This window comes from Dipodomys ordii, unplaced genomic scaffold (genome assembly GCF_000151885.1).
Source record: "Dipodomys ordii isolate 6190 unplaced genomic scaffold, Dord_2.0 Scaffold31, whole genome shotgun sequence".
Classification (NCBI taxonomy): domain Eukaryota; kingdom Metazoa; phylum Chordata; class Mammalia; order Rodentia; family Heteromyidae; genus Dipodomys; species Dipodomys ordii.
The window spans coordinates 9910443-9929715 of NW_012267247.1; the positions used below are offsets into that span (position 1 = coordinate 9910443).

The following is a 19273-nucleotide window of genomic DNA, read 5'->3' on the forward strand; positions in this document are numbered from 1 at the left end:
TCTTCAGCTCAAGGCTAGCGCTCTACCACTTGAGCCACAGCGCCACTTCCGGCTTTTTATCTTTTTGCTTATGTGGTGCTGAGGAATCGAACCCAAGGCCTCATGCATGCAAGGCAAGTGCTCTACCACTGAGCCACCTTCCCAGCCCAACTCGGGTCTTCTTAAGAATCAGAAAAATGATTGCTCATCTCACTCAGTATGTATCTACACCTTATTTGTATTTTAAAATCCCCTTTAACTTCTATGCTTAATCTACAATCTACCCTTTATACTCTCCCTGGCATTTTAAAGGTATATAGCTTCCTAAAATAAAGGGGCATAAAAGAAAAAGAATCTTCTCAAGTTTATTAGTGACCTCAGTTAACTGGATGTATTTCAACACCCACCTGAGAAGCGAGTTTTAAGAACACAGCCAAAGAATACAGAAAGAACACCTGAAGAAAGGAAAGTAGGAAAAGAAATGAGAGAGAAAGGAGGATGGGAATCCAAACAGGTATCTCAGTGGGCAGGAGGGACAAAGTATCCTAAAGGTAGGAAAAACTCTTTCAGAGCCTAGTGTTCAGAATCTCTTATAAAAGACATAGTACCAAAAAGAAAAGACAGACTCCTAAGTGCCAATTAATTAACAGGAGAGGCATCAAAAACTTCACAGGCCCTACCAAAGACTGGCAAGTCAGCTGGAAATTCACAGGCCAAGTAGGAAACGAATCATGACTGCCTAAACCAGTCAAGCCCATAAGGACACCAAAGGCCTCCTTTATAAAAGATGTTCCACCAGTCCTTCAACCAACTAGGGGGAACCTCATTTTTAAAGAAACTATCAGCATTCTTGACTGATCACTTGGCATAAGCTCCAGCCTCAGGTGAAAAATCAAGTTACATTTTAAGTTGTTGTTGTTATTGTTGTTGTTGTTATTGTTATTTTGTAATGCTGAGGATCAAACTCAGGATTTCATATGTGCTAAGCACACATTCTACCACTGAGCTATGTTCCCGGTCTGCAAACTGTTTTAGTAGGGAAATCCCATACAGTGGTCACATGGTGTTTCTCCATACATACTCTGAGTTCACCTTATCCAGTGGTGCCCTTTCTTTCTTTTTTTCAGTCAGTCATGGTGCTTGAACTCTAGGCCTGGGTACTGTCTCTGAGCTCTTCAACTCAAGGTTAGCATGCTACCACTTGAGGCATAGTACCACTTCCGACTTTTTTACTGTTTATGTGGTGCTAAGGAATCGAACCCAGGGCCTCATGCATGCGAGGCAAGCACTCTACAGCTAAGCCACCTTCCCAGCCCCGATGGTGCCCTTTTCTGCGAGCCCACAGAGTCCTCCTATACTCATAAGATTGACAGGTACTTCAGAATACTGCTTTTTCTATACTACCAGCAAAAGATGCTAGCCTTACAAATTTTAAATGTAATAAGAAAACAGTCAATGTGCAAAGACTATCAGGGAATATCAAAACCTTGGAACGTGAAGGGACCTATCACATCTCATTTGACAGACAGGAGAACTTCAAACTAGAAAAGACACAAGGTCATGGGGTGAGTCCCTAGCAAAGTCACTTCTGGAGTCCAAGTTTCCTGATTCCCAGTTCAGTGCTCTTATCATTATACAACACCAACTCCCTTCTTTACTAGGAGGCAGTGCAGGCAGGCCACTCCACTGTCAAGATAATTACCCTCCAGGAACCCCTCCCCCATCTTAGGCCTTCCTACAGTCTCGCTGATTTACAGCTTAAATTAGCAAGACGTGGAGCAGGGGGCATTTTGTGGGAGGGTGTCCAGTCTGAGAGCTGCTGATACAGAAGAGGGGCAAGGATGGAAGGGGAAGTGACATCCCACCAGGAGTCTGAGAAACTAGGCCTTGGGGACGGTGGCAGTGAGACTAGCTGGCTGGACAAGGGTGCACAGTGGTATCTCCCAACAGAAGAGGAATGTAAAGCAGACTCGCAGTTGGCATCATCTCTATGGAGGGGCAGGGAGGGCTAGGCGCTGATTCGGGAGGTGGGGAACATTTCGAGTCCAAGCTGGACCTCAGGAGCACCTCCTGGCAGCTTGGCACTGGTGCCTGTGAGGTGACATCGGCGCCACGACAAAGATACCCGGTCCAACTGGAAAGTGGCACCAGTGACTGGCAGAGGCCCAACCCACACGTGAGGTAGCGCCGGCGCCGAGCAGAGACTCAACGACGAGGATGCCTGGTCCACCTGTGAGGTGGCACCGGCGCTGAGCGGAGGCCCACGGTCGCTAGTCTTGTCAGCCGCCGCCGTCACCCACCCAACCGCTTGCCCCACGCGCGGCCTTACCGAGACACTGTCCCACAGGGGTGCTGAACGGGTTCCCCAGGAGGAACTCCATCTTGGGCGGACAACACACAGCGGCCGGCCGGCGTACCCTGTCTGCCGCCGCGGTCTCGGATGTCCGCCGCCGCACTCCCGACCTGACTGACACTTGCCCCCGCCCCACCCTCTGGAACGCCAAGCGCCAGGTTTCTGGTCCCGCCCACCATCCGTATCTCTATTGGACAAGACCTACAAAGACTTTCTCCGATTGGCTTTCACACAGCACTCAGCGAAGTCCCACCCACTTGGCGGCGTCCGATTGGGCGAGAAGCGAGATTGGTCACTGGAATCCCCGTCAGCCATAGCGGCACCTCCCTCCCCATGGTCCGCCTCCGAACAAAGGGCTGGGGGTTTTGATTCATTTTATATTGGTCAATCTAGATAAACCTTGGTACGATTGGATAAAAGACAAGTCAATCACAAATAGGCGGGCACAGAAGAGGTGGGTCTAAGGAAGTTGTCTGAGCATTGAAGGTTCTGATTGGAGAAACGTTTGTTTTCTCTGTGGCTGGTTGGTGTTAGGAACATTTCTCCACTCAGAGATGTGGTCACGTGACCTTTCAACTTTCACCCAGGATGTCTACGGACTGACTTCCCCTTAACAACCAAGTTGCGGCGCTTGGTTCCCCAGCAACCGGGCTACGCGTCAGCCTCTTGGAAGCAGCCAAGTAGTTTGAGGAGGTGAGACTGGAGAATTGAGGCCTTGGGTGGATTCAGTGGCTCAGAACTCCCGACTTAGCTCTTTCCTGAGACCTTGAGGATTCTGGCCCAACTCTTCTCATCTGTAAAGTGAGTGCACATATCCTGTGCCAGTCACTTTTCGTGGTGCTGAGAAATGATGAGAGCATTTCTACAGTGAGCAAGAGCTAAATGAATTTTAAAGGCGTTCCATCCCCCAGCTTCCTGGCCTGATCCATTTATAGAAAGAGACGTACTCCGTACCCTGTTAACTCCTTTCAGAATTTAGCTATCCTACCTGACCTCCTAACTCTATTTTTGTTCTTTTGAGCGGTTGTGGGGCTTGAGCTCTGGGCCTGGGCGATGTCCCTCAACTCTTCAGCTCAATGCAAGCACTCTACCATTTGAGCCACAGCACCACTTCCGGTTTTGTTTTGTTTTGTTATGAGTGGTTTATTGGAGATAATAATCTCACGGACTTTCCTGCCCAGGCTGGCTTTGAACTGTGATCCATAGATCTCAGCCTCCTGAATAGCTAGGATTACAAGCGGGAGCCACTGGCGCCCAGCAACTCTTTTTTTTTTTTTTTTTTAATCAGCAAAGCGGTGTGTGTGTGTTGGGGAAGGGAGGGAGAGACAGAGACACACAGAGAAATTAATTTATTAAATTATTTCATTGGGCTGGGAATTCAGATACTGAAGATCACATGCATAGCTGTATTTCATTATATGATTTTGAACAAGTTCCTTCCCTTCCCCAAGGCCTCAGCTCCCTCAGGAAAATAAGAATGTTAGCATCCCCTTCTTTAATGGCTCCAGAACTGACAATGTAATTAAATAATTCATGTGCACCAAAGGCACTATGAGCAGTCAGTCTATGGTTACCTTTCTTCTTAATTTATGGCCACTAGGGTCTGTATTTTTCAAATCTAATTGACCCAGATTATTGTCTCTCAGGAAAATCTCAATCTGTTTCTCAGAGAAGAGGTCATCTCATTGTTGAGTGTGTAAAACTCTGCTTCTTGTCTTCGCCATCAACTATCATCAGGCAAGTCAACCAGGATCCCAAGTGGGTGGTAAAATTACTGATATAATCCCCATAGCGATTATATAAATACTCTTTAGGCCTTTTCCTGGGCCCAGACAGGTATAAGAAATATAAATTGTAACAATGGTTGTTCCTAGTACACTAGGTTCAGTGGAATAATGATTAGGAAAATAGATTCTTCCATATATGAGAAGTGGTGTGTTTTGTTTTATCCATACATTTGTCAGCAGACATACTTTTGCTGGACAAAAGATGAATCTGACACTTGTCTTTAACATGTTAATTAACTTTTCTAACTGGCTTCTATCTTCTTATCTGAATCCCTTATATAAATTAAGTTTCTAGAGATGTCTCAAACTCCACCAACCTGGTCATTTCTGGCCACTCTACTAGTACTCTTGCAACTCTCAGTACAACAGCTAGAATGAGCTTCTTAAAATTAAAATTTGGAGTGGGGTACCTGTGGCTCACATCTATAATCCTAGCTACTCCAGAGTCTGAGAGATCTGAGGATCTGGTTCAAAGCCAGCCTGGGTAGTAAAGTCCATAAGACTCTTATCTCCAACTAACCACCAAAGTGCTGGAAGTGGAACTGTGGCTCAAATGGTAGAGCACTAGCCTTGAGCAAAAAAGCTCAGGGACAGTGTTCAGGCTTTAAATGAAGCAGGAACTTTCAGTTGGATTTGTTAACACTAGGACCAGCATACACAAAAATATTATGATTTTGTCACTGCTTTATGAAGTCCTACATGCTTCCCAGGGCAAATGTGACGGCTGCAGGCCTGCCCACCTTTGTATTATTTTAGTACAAATGGAACATACCTGTATACTCCTATGTCAGGCCCCTCACTCAACTATTCCCTCTTCAATCTTTCCTACTCATTCTTCAAATCTTTGTCTTCCCTGGCCAAGGTCAGATACCCTAAAGTATGCTTCCATAATTTTACACCTGCAAACTTGTCTTGGTTTGTAACTAAACATTTCCCATCTGGTTTCTAGCAAGCCCTGGAGTAGCCTTGGTACAGGCTGAGGCACAAGAGTGGATAGCCCTCACAGTTGCCATGCATTCCATGACCCTTTAAGAGGAGGTCTAGAGGCTGGGAAGGTGGCTCAGTGGTAGAGTGCTTGCCTTGCATACATGAGGCCCTGGGTTCGATTCCTCAGCACCACATAAGCTGAAAAATCTGGAAGTGGCATTGTGGCTCAGTTGGTAGCCCACTGGCCTTGAGCTGAAGAGCTCAAGAGTACAGGCCACACAACTGATAAAAAAAAAAAAAGGATGCCTAACCCAGACTCTATCCTCAAACTGAGGAAGAGACAGACTGTGAAAAGAATGTAGTTTTTTTAGGAAAGATGAGCCGAATGTACGACTTGATGGAGCCAAAGGTGATAGATGATGACATGCTCAAGTTGGCTGTCATGGAGCAGGGCCCCCAGGAAGAGGCTGGACAGCTAGCCAAGCAGGAGGGCATCCTCTTCAAAGATGTTCTGTCCCTACAACTGGACTTCCAGAGTGAGTATCCTGAGTGTTGGGGTGGGTTGGTGGTGAGGTATGGGTAAAAGGGTGGCCTTGGGTGGGGTGGTTGCACATAGTAGGGCCTCCTCACTTTACTGCTCTACCTTCAAGCTCTAAAATTCCACAAAGAGTCTGTGGTCTAGGATCACACATTTTACATTGGTACTAAGGTACTCTGGATTTTAAGCAGGAACTCTGTAATGTTAATCATGTCTCTAGCCCATTTTGCCTTGGTTTCTTTCTTTCCTTCCTTCCTTCCTTCCTTCCTCTTCCTTTCTTTCCTTCCTTTTTTTCTTTCTTTCTTTCTTGTGCTGGTACTGGAGCTTGAATTCCAGGCCCCTCTCCCCGTACCTCTCCCTCTCTCTCTCATGTTTAGCCTTTTTTCCTCAAAGCTAGCATTCCACCTCTTGAGCCATTTCTCCACTTCTGACTTTTTGCTGGTTAATTGAAAGTAACAGTTGGATTTGTCTGCCCAGGCTGGCTTTGAACTACAATCCTCAGATCTCAGCTTCCTGAGTAGCTAGGATTACAAACATGAGTCACTTGTGCCAGGCATTGCCTTGGTTATTTTCAAGATAGGGCTTGCTTTTTGCTTGGGCTGGCCTGGGCCATGGTCCTCCTATTTGGTTTCCCTATGTCACTGGGGATGACAAGTTCACACCACTGTGTCCAACTATTGCGCTTCCCCTGTAGCTGGGATAACAGGTGCACTGTTTCCATTGTGTTCTGTCACTCATTGAGAAGAAGTCTCACAACTTTTATGCCCAGGTTGGCTTTCAACTATGGTCCCCAAATCTCTGCCTCTCACATAGCTAGGATTACAGGATTGAGCACCATAACAACAAGAAGCTACTGAGACTTACCACAGCTCATCCCTATGCCAGACCCTCGAGATACAACCATGAGCAAGACAAGCCTGTAGCCTCATGTAATCCACAGGTGTGAAGTCTCTAGGGTTGACCCTAGAGCAGATCCACAGTCCCTTTGCCCTGAGAGGAAGAAAGGATGAAGATTGACTTCCACAGGGCTAGGGCTTGAAGACATGACCACTTTCCTTCAGCTTCTCATCTCTACACTTAATGATCATCTGGCCAAGTCGAACAAGTACCTATTATATGCCTGGCACTGTTCTAAGAATTAAGATTCAATGTGAGTCCAAATGACAAAGAACTATTTTCATGGAGTGGCTATTCACATGAGGGAGAGAAAGATGGAAAATAGACTGTATGTTGAAAGTAATATATGCTAGGGGAAAATGAAGGAGAAAGGGAAATTGGAATGAGGTGCAATGTTTTCTAGAGTGGCCAGAGGCCTTGCCAAGATTCTGACAATTGAACAAAGACTTGAAGGAAGTGAGGTAGAAGCCCTGTGGAGATCAGTTGGGAAAATATGTGGGGCAGAGGGAAGCTCCAGGACAAAGGCCTGGAGTAGACAGTTCAGAGAGGTCATGTGACCAGCTGGTGTCCAGCTTGGACAAAAGAAGGTGTTTGGCTTTTATAGTGAGTGAAGTGGAAGCCCAGAGGGTCCTAGCAGAAGCCAGATGGGTGGGACTTGAGTTCTTACAGGACCTTACTAGATACAGGGCCAGGACTGAAGCAGGAATCTAATGATTCTGTGGTCTAGGGAGCAGTGACAATGGCCAGGCCAAGGTGATGGTCTCCTCCTCCTCCTCCTCTTCCTCTTCTTCCTCTTCTTCCTCTTCTGCTTCTTCTCCTTCTTTCTTCTTTCATCTTTCTTCTGTTCTCCATGCTGTAAATTCAGTTGGAACTCACTGCCAAACATATCTGGTGTATTGTGCTGCTTTGGGTTTTCTACATGAACTGCTGGTGCCTGGGGGAAAGCCAGGTGTAAGTATGCTTGGTAGAGCACTCAGTTGTGCAGGAGATACTCATCTGAAGTAGCTCAGCAGGAAGCAGCCACGACCAAGGTCAAAGCAGGGCTGGATCAGACCAGAGCAGGTGCCTGGAAAACCCAGTTCAGGGACGTGGCTGGGAGCCTGGGGCAGAATTGGGCCCCATCCCAGAAATATAGATGGGAGCAGAAACATAGATCAGCTGGGGAAATCTGGCCATAAACAGGAAGCTGGAGCAAAGATTCTTTGCCATTTGTCCCAAGGGGCACAGTTCATTTCCCAGGGAAGAGCAGTGAACCCTGCCTCCCCACCTATTCCAAGACCTGGCATAGATTGGAGGCTAGGAGGAATACCCTACCTGGAAATCTTACTATCTCACCAGCAGGCTATGTTTCTGAATGGATATTGAAACTGCCACTCCCAAAGTGTGGTTTTTAATGGAATTTTATTTGAGGGTACAAGAAAATGAACCAGGACCTCTTATATACGAGGCAAGTGATCTCTTTACCACCAAGCTACACCCCTATCCCTATTAATGATACCTGAAAAAACTTTCAAAAATAAATAGGGCTGGGAATGTGGTTTAGTGGTAGAGTGCTCACCTAGCATGCATGAAGCCCTGGATTCAGTTCCTCAGTACATAAACAGAAAGGGCTGGAAGTGGCGCTGTGGCTCAAGTGCTAGCCTTGAGCAAAAGAAGCTAAGGGACAGTGCCCAGGCCCTGAGTTCAAGCCCTGGGACTGGCAAAAATAAATACCTGTTTACATTTATATTATCTCATTTCTTTAAATGACCATATTTTAATTTGGAAAGTTTTGGAAACCTCTTACAAAGCAAAGCTAGAGAAAAACTAGGCATATAAACAGCTATATATACTGCTTCATAAAAAGGGGGAGGGCTGGGAAGGTGGCTCAGTGGTAGAGTGCTAGTCTTGTATGCATGAGGCCCTGGGTTCGATTCCTCAGTACCATATAAGTAGAAAAGCTGGAAGTGGCGCTGTGGCTCAGTTGGTAGCCCACTAGCCTTCAGCTGCAGAGCTGAGGGACAGCTCCCAGGCCCGACAAAAAAAAAAAAAAAAGAGAGAGAGTTCAGCTCTAGAATTTGACCTGTATCATAGCAATTCATTGATACTTAGGTGTGACTCAGAACTGTTCCAGCTGCTAGTGACAGTGACACAAACCAAAACTGTGATGAGCTGATGAGCCCAGGGAATGGGTGGGAATGCAACTCAGGTTTGTGGTCTTCAGGGTTGCAGGTTGTACTTCCATGCTATCTGAGCCACTTCTCTGTTATATGGGTGATTCATTCCGTGTTCTGTATATATACATTTGGGGGTTTCCCTCCTATTTTTCTGTCCTCACGTGCCAGTAGGTATTTCATTGATATGTTTTTGGAGATATATTCCAAGAAAATTGCAGGCTGATGACACAGACATTAAATACTTCAGCAAATGTCACCAAAAGACCCTCTAAAAGGCAGCACTGATTGGTTGAGCCCCCCACCACTGGAGACTCATGCTTTAATTCTATTTGTCACTCTATGGAAGGCTGGTCTCCTCTTGTGGCCTATGTCCCAATGTGGACCAGTCTCTCAGGGAGCCCCTGGCCAGGCTGCTAAGACAACATGAACAAGTCTTCCCTGGACAGGTTCAACTCATTCCCATTTAGCACCTTCTTCTTAGCCCCTTCCTCAATGGTAGCTCTGAGTGACAGTACTGATCTTTCTCTCTCTCTTCTCTCTTCTCTCTCTCTTTCCCTCTCTCTCTCTCTCTCTCACACACACATACATACAACACACACACACACACACACACACACACACACACACACACTGAACTCTTTAATGCTCAACCAAACACTCTAGGATAGGATAGAAGTTATGGGCTTTTGAGAAGTTGTAGGCTTTTGAGTACAGTTATATCTCAGTCCCCTAATATCCTGGCACAAACTCTGATCCTCACCCTGGCCCAAGACTGGATGCTCCCTTTGTTTTAGATATCCTCCGCATAGACAACCTCTGGCAATTTGAGAACCTTCAGAAGCTGCAGCTGAATAACAACATCATTGAGAGGATCGAGGGCCTGGAGAACCTCATTCATCTCATCTGGCTCGGTAAGGGCCTGGCCTCTGCATCTACTCTGAAAAGGACACATGAATCCAGGACAGGATATCCTGCTCCCATCTGTCCAACTTCTCAAGCTGCTGGGGCACTAGAGGCAACTATGGGTTTCTGTTTAATCTAGATACAAGTGTATGGATACCTGTTGCCTCAGATCAAGCCAGTAATGACCACAGCAGAAGCTAATATGCATAGACCACTTAACTATGTGTGATGTGTGACCTTGTGCCTTTTCTCTGCAAGGCTTTTTACTTCATACATAGAGAAGAGCAAACCAAGGTCTCAGGATACCAGCCCAGCTCCTAGAGCTCAGGTGCTCACTGATAAGGCAGGGTGGGGAAGGGGAGATGATGAAGTGTATCCATCTTCTGGCCTCTTTGGAGTGTCTCCTGTCTGGTGAGGGGCAGATGAGCATCCATCAGAGAGAATAGGTGGGGCCTGAGAGCTCCTTACACACTTTATCTCATTTAGCCGCCATAACAATTCTAAGAGATGAACATCTGCCATCTTTCCGGTCTATAAAAAATACTTGCCCAAAGCTACCAACCAAGCAGTAGTGTGGACTCACATCCCACAAACCCACATCCCCTTCATCCTGCCAGGCTGCTTCCCAGTAACAGGAAACCTGGGGCATCAGTGAACCTCTCAGTTTGTAGACATTCTCTGTGTTTACACTAACACCCACAACCCCTCCCTCCTTCCCCTCCCCCCCCACATACTCTAGGCAGGGTTATGCTGCCACTTCAAGGCAGACCAACTTGAAGAGTCACATGCTGCAGGTGACAGAAGCAGGCCACAGCTGGACCTTTTGACCCTGGAACACATATCTTCCCACCTGTAGATTTTCTCTACCTCAGCACCAATTAGTGAAGATTTCTAGTCGCTGGGGCCTATCTGAACTGCTAGGAGTCATCTCTCTCTATAGGAGGCCAAGGCATCCATACCAGGCTTCTATAAACCCTGTTAGACAATGAGCCAATTCCTGGCCTTTGTGCCCAGTGCTGAGTGCATAGAATGCTAAGTAGCCCTGATGGTTTGATTTCAGGACAGCCCCTTCCCTGCCCAAGCTGCACACCCTCAGAGCCCTCTTCCCCTTCCAGATCTGTCCTTCAACAACATCGAGACCATTGAGGGGCTAGACACCCTGGTGAACCTGGAGGACTTGAGCTTGTTCAATAACCGCATCTCCAGGATCGACTCCTTGGACTCTCTGGTCAAGTTGCAGGTGCTGTCACTGGGCAACAACCAGATCAGCAACCTGATGAATGTGAGTGGTGAGGCTGGGGGACTTGCACAGACTTACACGTGCCCACAGGGACTCCGGCTGGGGATTGAAATGAAGTCAGACAAGTATAACCTTTGTGGTCCAGGTCTTCCCTCTCTTCCAGGCATCCAGATTGTCCCATGAGAGATTTGATAATGTTGAAATACCACACTTACTCCAACTAAACCCCTCTGAGTACCAGTTTGGAGCCTTCACTGTGGTAGAATCTCTTTCCTTCCCCTAGTATCACTCTCATATACCAAACCTTCATTAAGAGGAGGGACTACTGGATGTGGGGCATTTGTCCTGTGCTCAGTGGGTACAGTGATGCAAGGCATGGTTTACTTGGTAATCACCAGCCACATCTACATAATGTAAACATAAGTGACAGAAAACCAGTGTCTCAAGGAACAATAAAGTTAGATCTGTTGTGAGAGGAGGGCATCACAGATGCCAAAAGTGTGTCTTTGTGACATCCAGCATTGGTTGTCATCAGACAGCTGGGCTGTCCTCGTACATCCCAGTACATCCTAGCTCACAGTGAGCTAGGGCTAAGACTTACAGTGTGCTGCATCAGAGGTGACCATCAGTGACCATCTTCATCTCCCCCTCCCACTGATACCTGTCTCCAAAGAGAAACTTTTATTCTCCAGTGTGGCCTTGAGTAGTCTCCTGTCCTATCCCACAAAGCCTGGACAGAAAGAAATAACATTGCCCCTTTAAGTGGGATGCTGGGTACCAGGTGAGTAGACAAGAAACAGGTATAGCAGAAGGAGAAAAGGAGGACAGAAGGTATATGGAAGAAGTTGCCAGAGAGTGCTGAGCTGTCTGGGCCAAATGTTCCTGAAGCATAGCTGCATCCTGGAGACTCCAGGAGGGACCTTGGATCATCTTGAATAATACAACACCAATCCTTATTGTGACTTGAACCAGATTCCTGACTGATGGTGCTCAGGTTGTTGCTTCTGACCCCCAGGATCTTAGTCATTAGTCCTTATCTGCTCTGGGTATCTGACATCTAATTATGCAATCTCTTGTTATTTATTTATTTGTCATCATGGGGCCTGAACTCTGGGCCTGGGCGCGGTCCCTCAGCTCTTCAGCTCAAGGCTAGTGCTCTACCACTTGAGCCACAGCACCACTTCCGGCTTTTTTTGCTTATGTGGTGCTGAGGAATCGAACCCAGGGCCTCATGAACACAAGGCAAGCGCTCTAACACTGAGCTACCTTCCCAGCCCATTGTTGTTTATTTCTTTACTGGGCTGATTTTAGTACCTGCTGTTGCAGTACACACATTTAAGCAGAACTCAGGGAACACAGGGAAGAGCCTCTCTTCTCACCTTGGCTTTTGTTTGCCCTTCCTTGATGTCTCAATGTCTTGTAAGTTGCAACTATGTCTCTCCAGTCATCACCTTGTGTTTTTGTGTGCATGCCTGTCATGTCTGTCCTTCTACCCTCAAAGCACCCACCTTTGAGTGCTCACTGTCCAACCAAGTCTGCAGTTTCCCTCTCTGCTGGATCATTCCATAGCTTAGCCATGGCAAGATGTATTTCTCCAGTGACCTAGAAGGGGCTCTCGAGGTTGTTTGCAACCTGATACCATTACCTTCAGTCTGTAGTGCATGTCCATTAATAGAGGATGTCCTTGAACAGGGTTGCTTTGCACCTGAATCAATGTATCCCTAAAGGTAAACATGTGGAGGGAATCGCTGAGTCAGAGGACATTTTTAATGTTAATAAATTTTTACCAAATTGCCCTCTAGGGAAATGGAACAATTTACAGATCTGCCAGCAATGAGGGGGCAACCAGCTTCCTCTCTCCGTTCTACATTTTTTTTTGGTCGGTTGTGGGGCTTGAACTCAGGACTTGGGCACTGTCCCTGAGTCTCTTTGTGCTCATGGCTAGCCCTCTATAACTTGAGCCACAAAACCACTTTTGTTTTTTGAGTGGTTAATTGGAGATAAGAGTCTCACAGGGACTTTTCTGCCCAGGGTGGCTTCAGACCATGATCCTCAGATCTCAACCTCCCAAGTAGCTAAGATTACAGGTGTGAACCACTAGCCATGTTTTTGAGGGTTTTTTTGTTTTGTTTTGTTTTTTGATGGAGTGCTACTGATGTTTGAACTAACACCCTTCCAACTTGCCAAGCAGATGCTCTGATCACTTGATCTGTGCCCCAGCCCTTTCAGCATATTTTGTTATCAAAATTTTTGCCAATTAAAGATTGAAAAAAAAAGAGACCTTATTTGGAAGAGTTCTTGGAAATTAAACCAGATCCTGGCTCCTCTACACATACTTGAAGTTTCAATGGCTTCCATTGTCCCTAGAATACAATCTAAACTTGCTCATAGTCTGTGTGGTCTTGTGTAAAAGAACCAGCCCCAGACTGTTCCCATGTGCTTCTCATGATGTCCCCACCCCTTTTCCCCTTCCCACCATTCTACAGCCTGCTTTGCCTTTGCTGGTAAATGTCTATAGCTGCTGATAAATGCCAACTTCTCTGTTGCCTTAGGACCTTTGCCTGTACGGTTTAGACTTCTGGGAATGTGATGTCCCTTACTTACACAGATTTCTGAGCTCTCTTCTAGATAAAGCCTTCCCTATTCTTTTATCTCACAAGGCCATCTTAATGTTCCATATAGCACTTACTCAAATGATAATGATTATTATATATAATGAACCCAGGCCCTCACACAAGAGCTCTACCACTTGAACTATACCCCATCCCTTTTGGTTTTGAGATAGGGGCTCACTAACTTTGCCTCAAATTTGTGATCCTCCTATCTCCTATGTAATAGAAATTACTGCCTTGCACCATCATACCCAAAGAATTTTATTTCTTTTTTTAATATAATTTTATTGTTATTACGAAAGAGTTGCACAGAGGAGTTACCATTTCATACGAATGAGTACATTTCCTTTTTTGGACAATGTCATTGTTTCCTTCACTTCCACTCCCTCCCCTACCCCACCCCTACCCCTGTTGCCCTCTTCCATTTCTGCCCATAAGTTACATAGGTCATTTTCTACATAGTGTGTGCAGAATAACATGATTGCATTTGTTCACCCTTCCTCCCTCCCTCTCTGTATGATTTTATTTCTTTTAAAAATACTTTCCCCATTGATCCAATTAAGATTTTGCTATTACAACAAGGACCCATGGACTTTGTTCCTACTCTGTCTCCAAGGCTTAGCACTTACTTACCTGAGGCTTACAAGGTACTTAGTCATGTTTGCTGAACAAATGAATAAATAAATGACTTTAAAAATTCATTTAGGCCGGGTGCCTGTGGCTCACGCCTGTAATCCTAGCTACTCAGGAGGCTGAGATCTGAGGATCACAGTTCAAAGCCAGCCTGAGCAGGAAAGTCCATGAGACTCTTATCTCCAATAAAGCACTAGAAAACCGGAAGTGGCGCTGTGGCTCAAGGGGTAGAGCGCTCGCTGAAGAGCTGAGGGACAGTACCCAGGCTCAGAGTTCAAGCCCCACGACTGACAAAAAAAAAAATTCATTTAGGCTAGAAGCTGGTGGCTCACACCTGTAATCCTAACTACTCAGGAGGCTGAGATCCAAGGGTCACAGTTCAAAGCCAGCCCACTCAGGAAAGTCCATGAGACATTTATCTCCAGTTAACCACCAGAAAACTGGAAGTGGTGCTATGGTTCAAAATGGTAGAGTATTAGCCTTGAGCAAAAGAGAGTTCAGGGACAGTTCAAGCCTCATGACCAACAACAGAAAGAAAGAAAGGAAGGAAGGAAGGAAGGAAGGAAGGAAGGAAAGTTCTCTCAGAAAAGCCTTGAACTCAGGGCCTCTCATTCTTATTTGGCTTTCTTGTTCATTGCTGCTGCTCTACCACTTGATCTGTGCTTCCAATCTGGCTTTGTGCTGGTAATCAGAGATGGATTCTCATAGATTTCTGCCCCAACTGGCTTCAAATCACAATCCTCAAGTCTTAGCCTCCTGAATAGCTAGTATTGTAGGTGTGATCCACCAGTACCCAGCTTGCACACTAGCTTTCTCTCCTCTTATGCATGGCATTGTGCTTAGGTGTTCAAATAGTGCTGTTGCAAGAAGTTTTAGCTAAGTGGTTGACTTACCTCCTATTTTATTGATATTTGAGGATAGAATAAGCAGCAGCTAGTGGAACTTTCCACTTCCTGCCATCTAGTGAAAGGCTAACAATAAATTACATTAAGACATTTAGATCTTTTGTTTTGTAATCTAAAAGACACACCAATTCTGAGTGACTACTAGTAAATACCACAACTATCATTTATTGAGTAGGTGTCATACACCCTTCTGAATGCTATTCATAGCTTATTTCATCTGGTTTTTTACAACACCTATAAGTGCATCTAATATCCTTATGCCCATTTTAAGAATAAGGAAATCAAGGCTTGCTGATGTTTGATAACTTGTCCGAAGTCCAACCAGCCAACCCTGGTTGACTGATTCTATACAAAGATCATGCCTGACCAAATGTCTACAAAGCTGATTATCTCAAACCCCCACTGCCTTTCCTGTCTGTCCTGGCTAGGCTGTTGATTCTAGAAGAGTGTTGAGAGGAGAGATGATACCAGATGTGATTTTACTTCTGTGGCAGCCAGAAAATGAATCTTTCTTCTCTCTTTTCTCCCAGCTCATCTACCTGCGGAGGTTCAAGTGCCTGCGAACGCTCAGCCTCTCCGGAAACCCCATCACCGAGGCAGAGGAGTACAAGATGTTCATCCATGCCTACCTTCCTGACCTTGTGTATCTGGACTTCCGGCGCATTGATGAACAAGTGGCAAGTGTCCCTTCTCTGTCTACCAGTTCTGTGAGACAATCTTCAGGGACTCAGGTTTCATGGGACACTGAAGCCTCTTCCATCCACAGCTTCCTCTTGCTAAGTCCCTTACCTACTGGCCTCTATTAAGAGCCTTCAGGGGACTGTTTCCTGTGGATTCCTCGGACCATGCCCCTTTCTTACATTGCCCCAAGGAAATCTGGTAAGGCTACTTTGTCTGTTTTCCAGGTGAAGCCTGTTGAGGAGGGTCAGCAATTAGATTGCCAGGATCACCCAAAATCAAAAGCAGCGTTTCTGTTCCATAGGCATGATGCTATGGGTCAGAGTTATGGCTAGCGAGTCATCCCTCTTTCCTACTTCAGATGGCCTCTCATGGGTATCCCTTAAGCTACCCCAGTGCCCCAAACATAGTTTTTTTTTAAATGTTTTTATTGTAAAGATACTATACAGAGGGTTACAGTTACATGAGCAAGGTAATGAGTACACTTCCTCTTGAACATTGTTACCCCCTCCATTGTTTTCCCCCTACCATCCCCTCCCTCCCTACCTTCCCTGAGGTTCTTTTTTTTTAATTGTAATTAAATGATTATATAATTTCCCAAATTTCACAGTATTGTGGAATAATGATGCTCATTTAAAGTCACAAGTTCATTCTAACTTTCCTGGAGCAAATTGTCTATCACAGTCTATAACATATAATGGTGTACACATATACACCATACAGGTGATCAGCAGCATGGGGATATTTAGTAGTGGTTCGACCAGATGAGTGGGAGTTCTTTGTTTCTTAAGTCCTGTTAATTTTGTCGTATCACCTAACATTTTGGATTTAGCATCCACTTATCAGGGAGATCATGTACCATTTATCTCTTTGCTCTTGGCTTACCTCGCTCTACATGATTCCTTCTAGCTCTATCCATTTCCCTGAAAATGCCATTATTTTGTCATTTCTAATGGCTGCATAATATTCCATTGTGTATAGATACCACAATTTTTGGATCCATTCATCTGTGGTGGGACATCTGGGTTGTTTCCATATCCTAGCTATTGTGAACAGTGCTGCAATAAACATGGAGGTGCATGTGTCCTTGTATATTGGTTCCTGTTGTTCAGGGTAGATGTCTAGAAGTGGTATGACTGGGTCATAAGGGAGGTCAATCTTTAGCTTTCTAAGGACCCTCCAGACTGCTTTCCAAAGTGGTTGTATAAGTGTACATTCCTACCAGCAGTGTAATAGGGTTCCTCTTTCTCTGCATCCCCTCCAGCATTTGTGGTTGGCTGATTTGTGGATGTGGGACATTTTGACTGGGGTAAGGTTAATACCAACACTTATAAACAAATTCTAAAACCATAAGACAGCCTAACACTAAGTAGTAACAAAATCTCTTCCCAAGCATTGCTTCCTTGGCACCCAGAAGTTGTCATCAGGGCTACAACCTGGGTGCTCCCATTGCATCAACAGTGAATGAAAGAACCTTCATTTGCTTTATGGAGTCATCTAGTCATATAGGTGGCTCACACCTATAATCTTAGGTACTCAGAATGCTGAGATCTGAGGATCAAGATTTGAAGCCAATCCTGGTAGAAAAGTCTCTGAGACTCCGTATCTCCAACTAACCAGCCAAAAGCCAGAAGTAGAATAGTCTCTTAAATAGTAAAGTGCTAGCCATTAGGAGAAAGGCTAAGCAAGAGCCCAAAGCCCTGACTTTATGCTCCAGTACTGGCAGGTGTATACAGAGAGAGAGAGATAGAGAGAGACAGACAGACAGACAGACAGACAGAGTCAGTAAGCAAACAGTCCTAAAAGGCAGCCATATACAAAGCAGGGACCTTAAAACTCCTACTTGCAGAACTATCTGGCCTGTGACCAGCTATACCTCACCCTTGGTGCTACAGGACTCCAGCAGGTGGGCAGCTTCCAGTGCTTCCTACAGCATGGAGCAACTCAGGCTTCCCAGAACGAGGGGCAGGCTCTCGAGTGCCTTTAGCTCTGTGACTTCCCAGCTTCCTGATTTTCTTGTAGACTCAGGATACCTGAGAAAGATTACAAGGAGATGAGCTGTTCTCATTCTTAAATCCTCACAGCTCATCCATCTCTTGTGAAAAGGACGCCCTTCTTGATGCTGGTCCATCTTTAGGAGGCCACAGGATGACAGAGGTCACTGTGTCTTGGGAAAACCAAATGTCCTCTGATGATGATATCATTTCCTGTTCCTTGGTCAGAAAGAGCTGGCAAAGATAAAGCACCAGTTCAGCATCGACGAGCTGAAGCACCGGGAGAATGTAATGGAGCTCCGGGCAGAGGAGGAGAAGGCCAAGAAAGATATGCTAGAAGAACACAAGGTACCATCTGGAAGGTGCCACCCAGCCCCCAGCCTAGCTCAGAGATGCCCAAGTGCCCTGATTATTAAGTGGAGGTTTCCAAACTCTAAAAACATGTACATTACTCTGCCCTTTCTCTGTTCTGGTACCTGCTCTTAAAGCTACCTCCACCTGAGTCCAAACCCTAGCCCCCAGCACTCAGAGCTAGAGAGATTGTGCTAATAACAATATGTCTCAGCATCCCCTTTTCTTAAGGTCCTCGGGCAATTCCCCATGCCACTCAGCAGCAGTTTAAGTCCCTATGCTCAGCATGTCCTGAATTCATAGATGCAACCTGTTGGCCTCCTTCTAGCTAGCCCTCAGATCTCTGTGCAGCCAGACTGAGTCAGAAAGTTTAGAGCAGTCTACAGCTCTATCCTCCACACACGCCATTTACATGGAGCATGCCACATACCAGCCTTTCTAGGAGGGAGGGCTGCAGTCTAGGTGTTGTATTGCTCCAGGAAGCCTTTACTGCCCCATTGCCCTTGCAGATGCCTGACTAAGGGTCACCATACCCGACATGTGTTTTCACCCACAGTTGGCATTCATTGAGTACCTGAATGGCTCCTTCCTGTTTGACAGCATGTATGCTGATGACACAGAGGGCAACAAGCTGTCCTACCTGCCTGGAGTCAACGAGCTCCTTGAAGTATATCCTTCCCATGCCTGAGCCTGGTCTGAGTGCCACCAGCCTCTTTTGGCAAATTTCTTCTGCTCTGGGGTTGTTTCCTTGTTTCTCACATGAGACCTTTGGAGGTAAAATTCCCATATTAGCAATGTACCCAAAACATAGTTCCAGCTAGGACCGCTGACCTGCCTGGGGAAACACTCTCTAGATTTCAGGGACATCTTGGGTGATTGTTGGCTTGGTCTAAGTCTGCTATGCTTGACAACCAGCTTTTCAGAGATAGGGCAATTAGACCGTGTGTTCGGGGCAAGGATCCCACTAAACAGTTACTTGTTCTTGCTATGCTCTTGCACTAGATCAAATGCATTTTATAGATGGAGAATTGAAGCTGGACAGGTTAAGTCAACATAGAGAGAGAGAGAGAGTCTGTGTGTGTGTGTGTGTGTGTGTATGCATGCACATACATACACCAGTACTGGGTCTTGAAGTCAGGACCTGGGTTCTGTCCCTCTTTTGCTCAAGGCTGGTGCTCTACCATTTGTGCCACAACTCCACTTCCAGCTTTTTGGTGGTTAATTGGAGATATGAGTCTTATGAGTTTGCCTGTCCACGTTGGCATTGAATTGCCTCTTGGGTAGCCAGGATTACAGGCATGAGATAGACACACCTGGCTC

At 45.8% G+C, this 19273-nt stretch overlaps 2 protein-coding genes across 4 annotated transcripts in view; one reads left to right on the forward strand and one right to left on the reverse strand.

Moving 5' to 3' along the window:
• The window catches only part of Tom1l2 (target of myb1 like 2 membrane trafficking protein), a 142483-nt gene extending 140040 nt beyond the window's left edge, over positions 1-2443 (reverse strand). For all 3 annotated transcript variants that reach the window (XM_013016495.1, XM_013016496.1, XM_013016494.1), the window contains exon 1: positions 2309-2443. In XM_013016495.1, coding sequence (XP_012871949.1) covers positions 2309-2360 — 52 coding nt within the window. In that variant the 5' untranslated portion in view covers positions 2361-2443. The remainder of the gene's footprint in view (positions 1-2308) is intronic.
• Positions 2444-2972: 529 nt separating this feature from the next.
• Positions 2973-19273, forward strand: part of Lrrc48 (leucine rich repeat containing 48) — a 35113-nt gene continuing 18812 nt past the window's right edge. Inside the window, exons 1-7 of the mRNA XM_013016418.1 lie at positions 2973-3025; positions 5418-5582; positions 9432-9548; positions 10656-10822; positions 15461-15607; positions 17831-17950; positions 18510-18622. Coding sequence (XP_012871872.1) covers positions 5423-5582; positions 9432-9548; positions 10656-10822; positions 15461-15607; positions 17831-17950; positions 18510-18622 — 824 coding nt within the window. The 5' untranslated portion in view covers positions 2973-3025; positions 5418-5422. The remainder of the gene's footprint in view (positions 3026-5417; positions 5583-9431; positions 9549-10655; positions 10823-15460; positions 15608-17830; positions 17951-18509; positions 18623-19273) is intronic.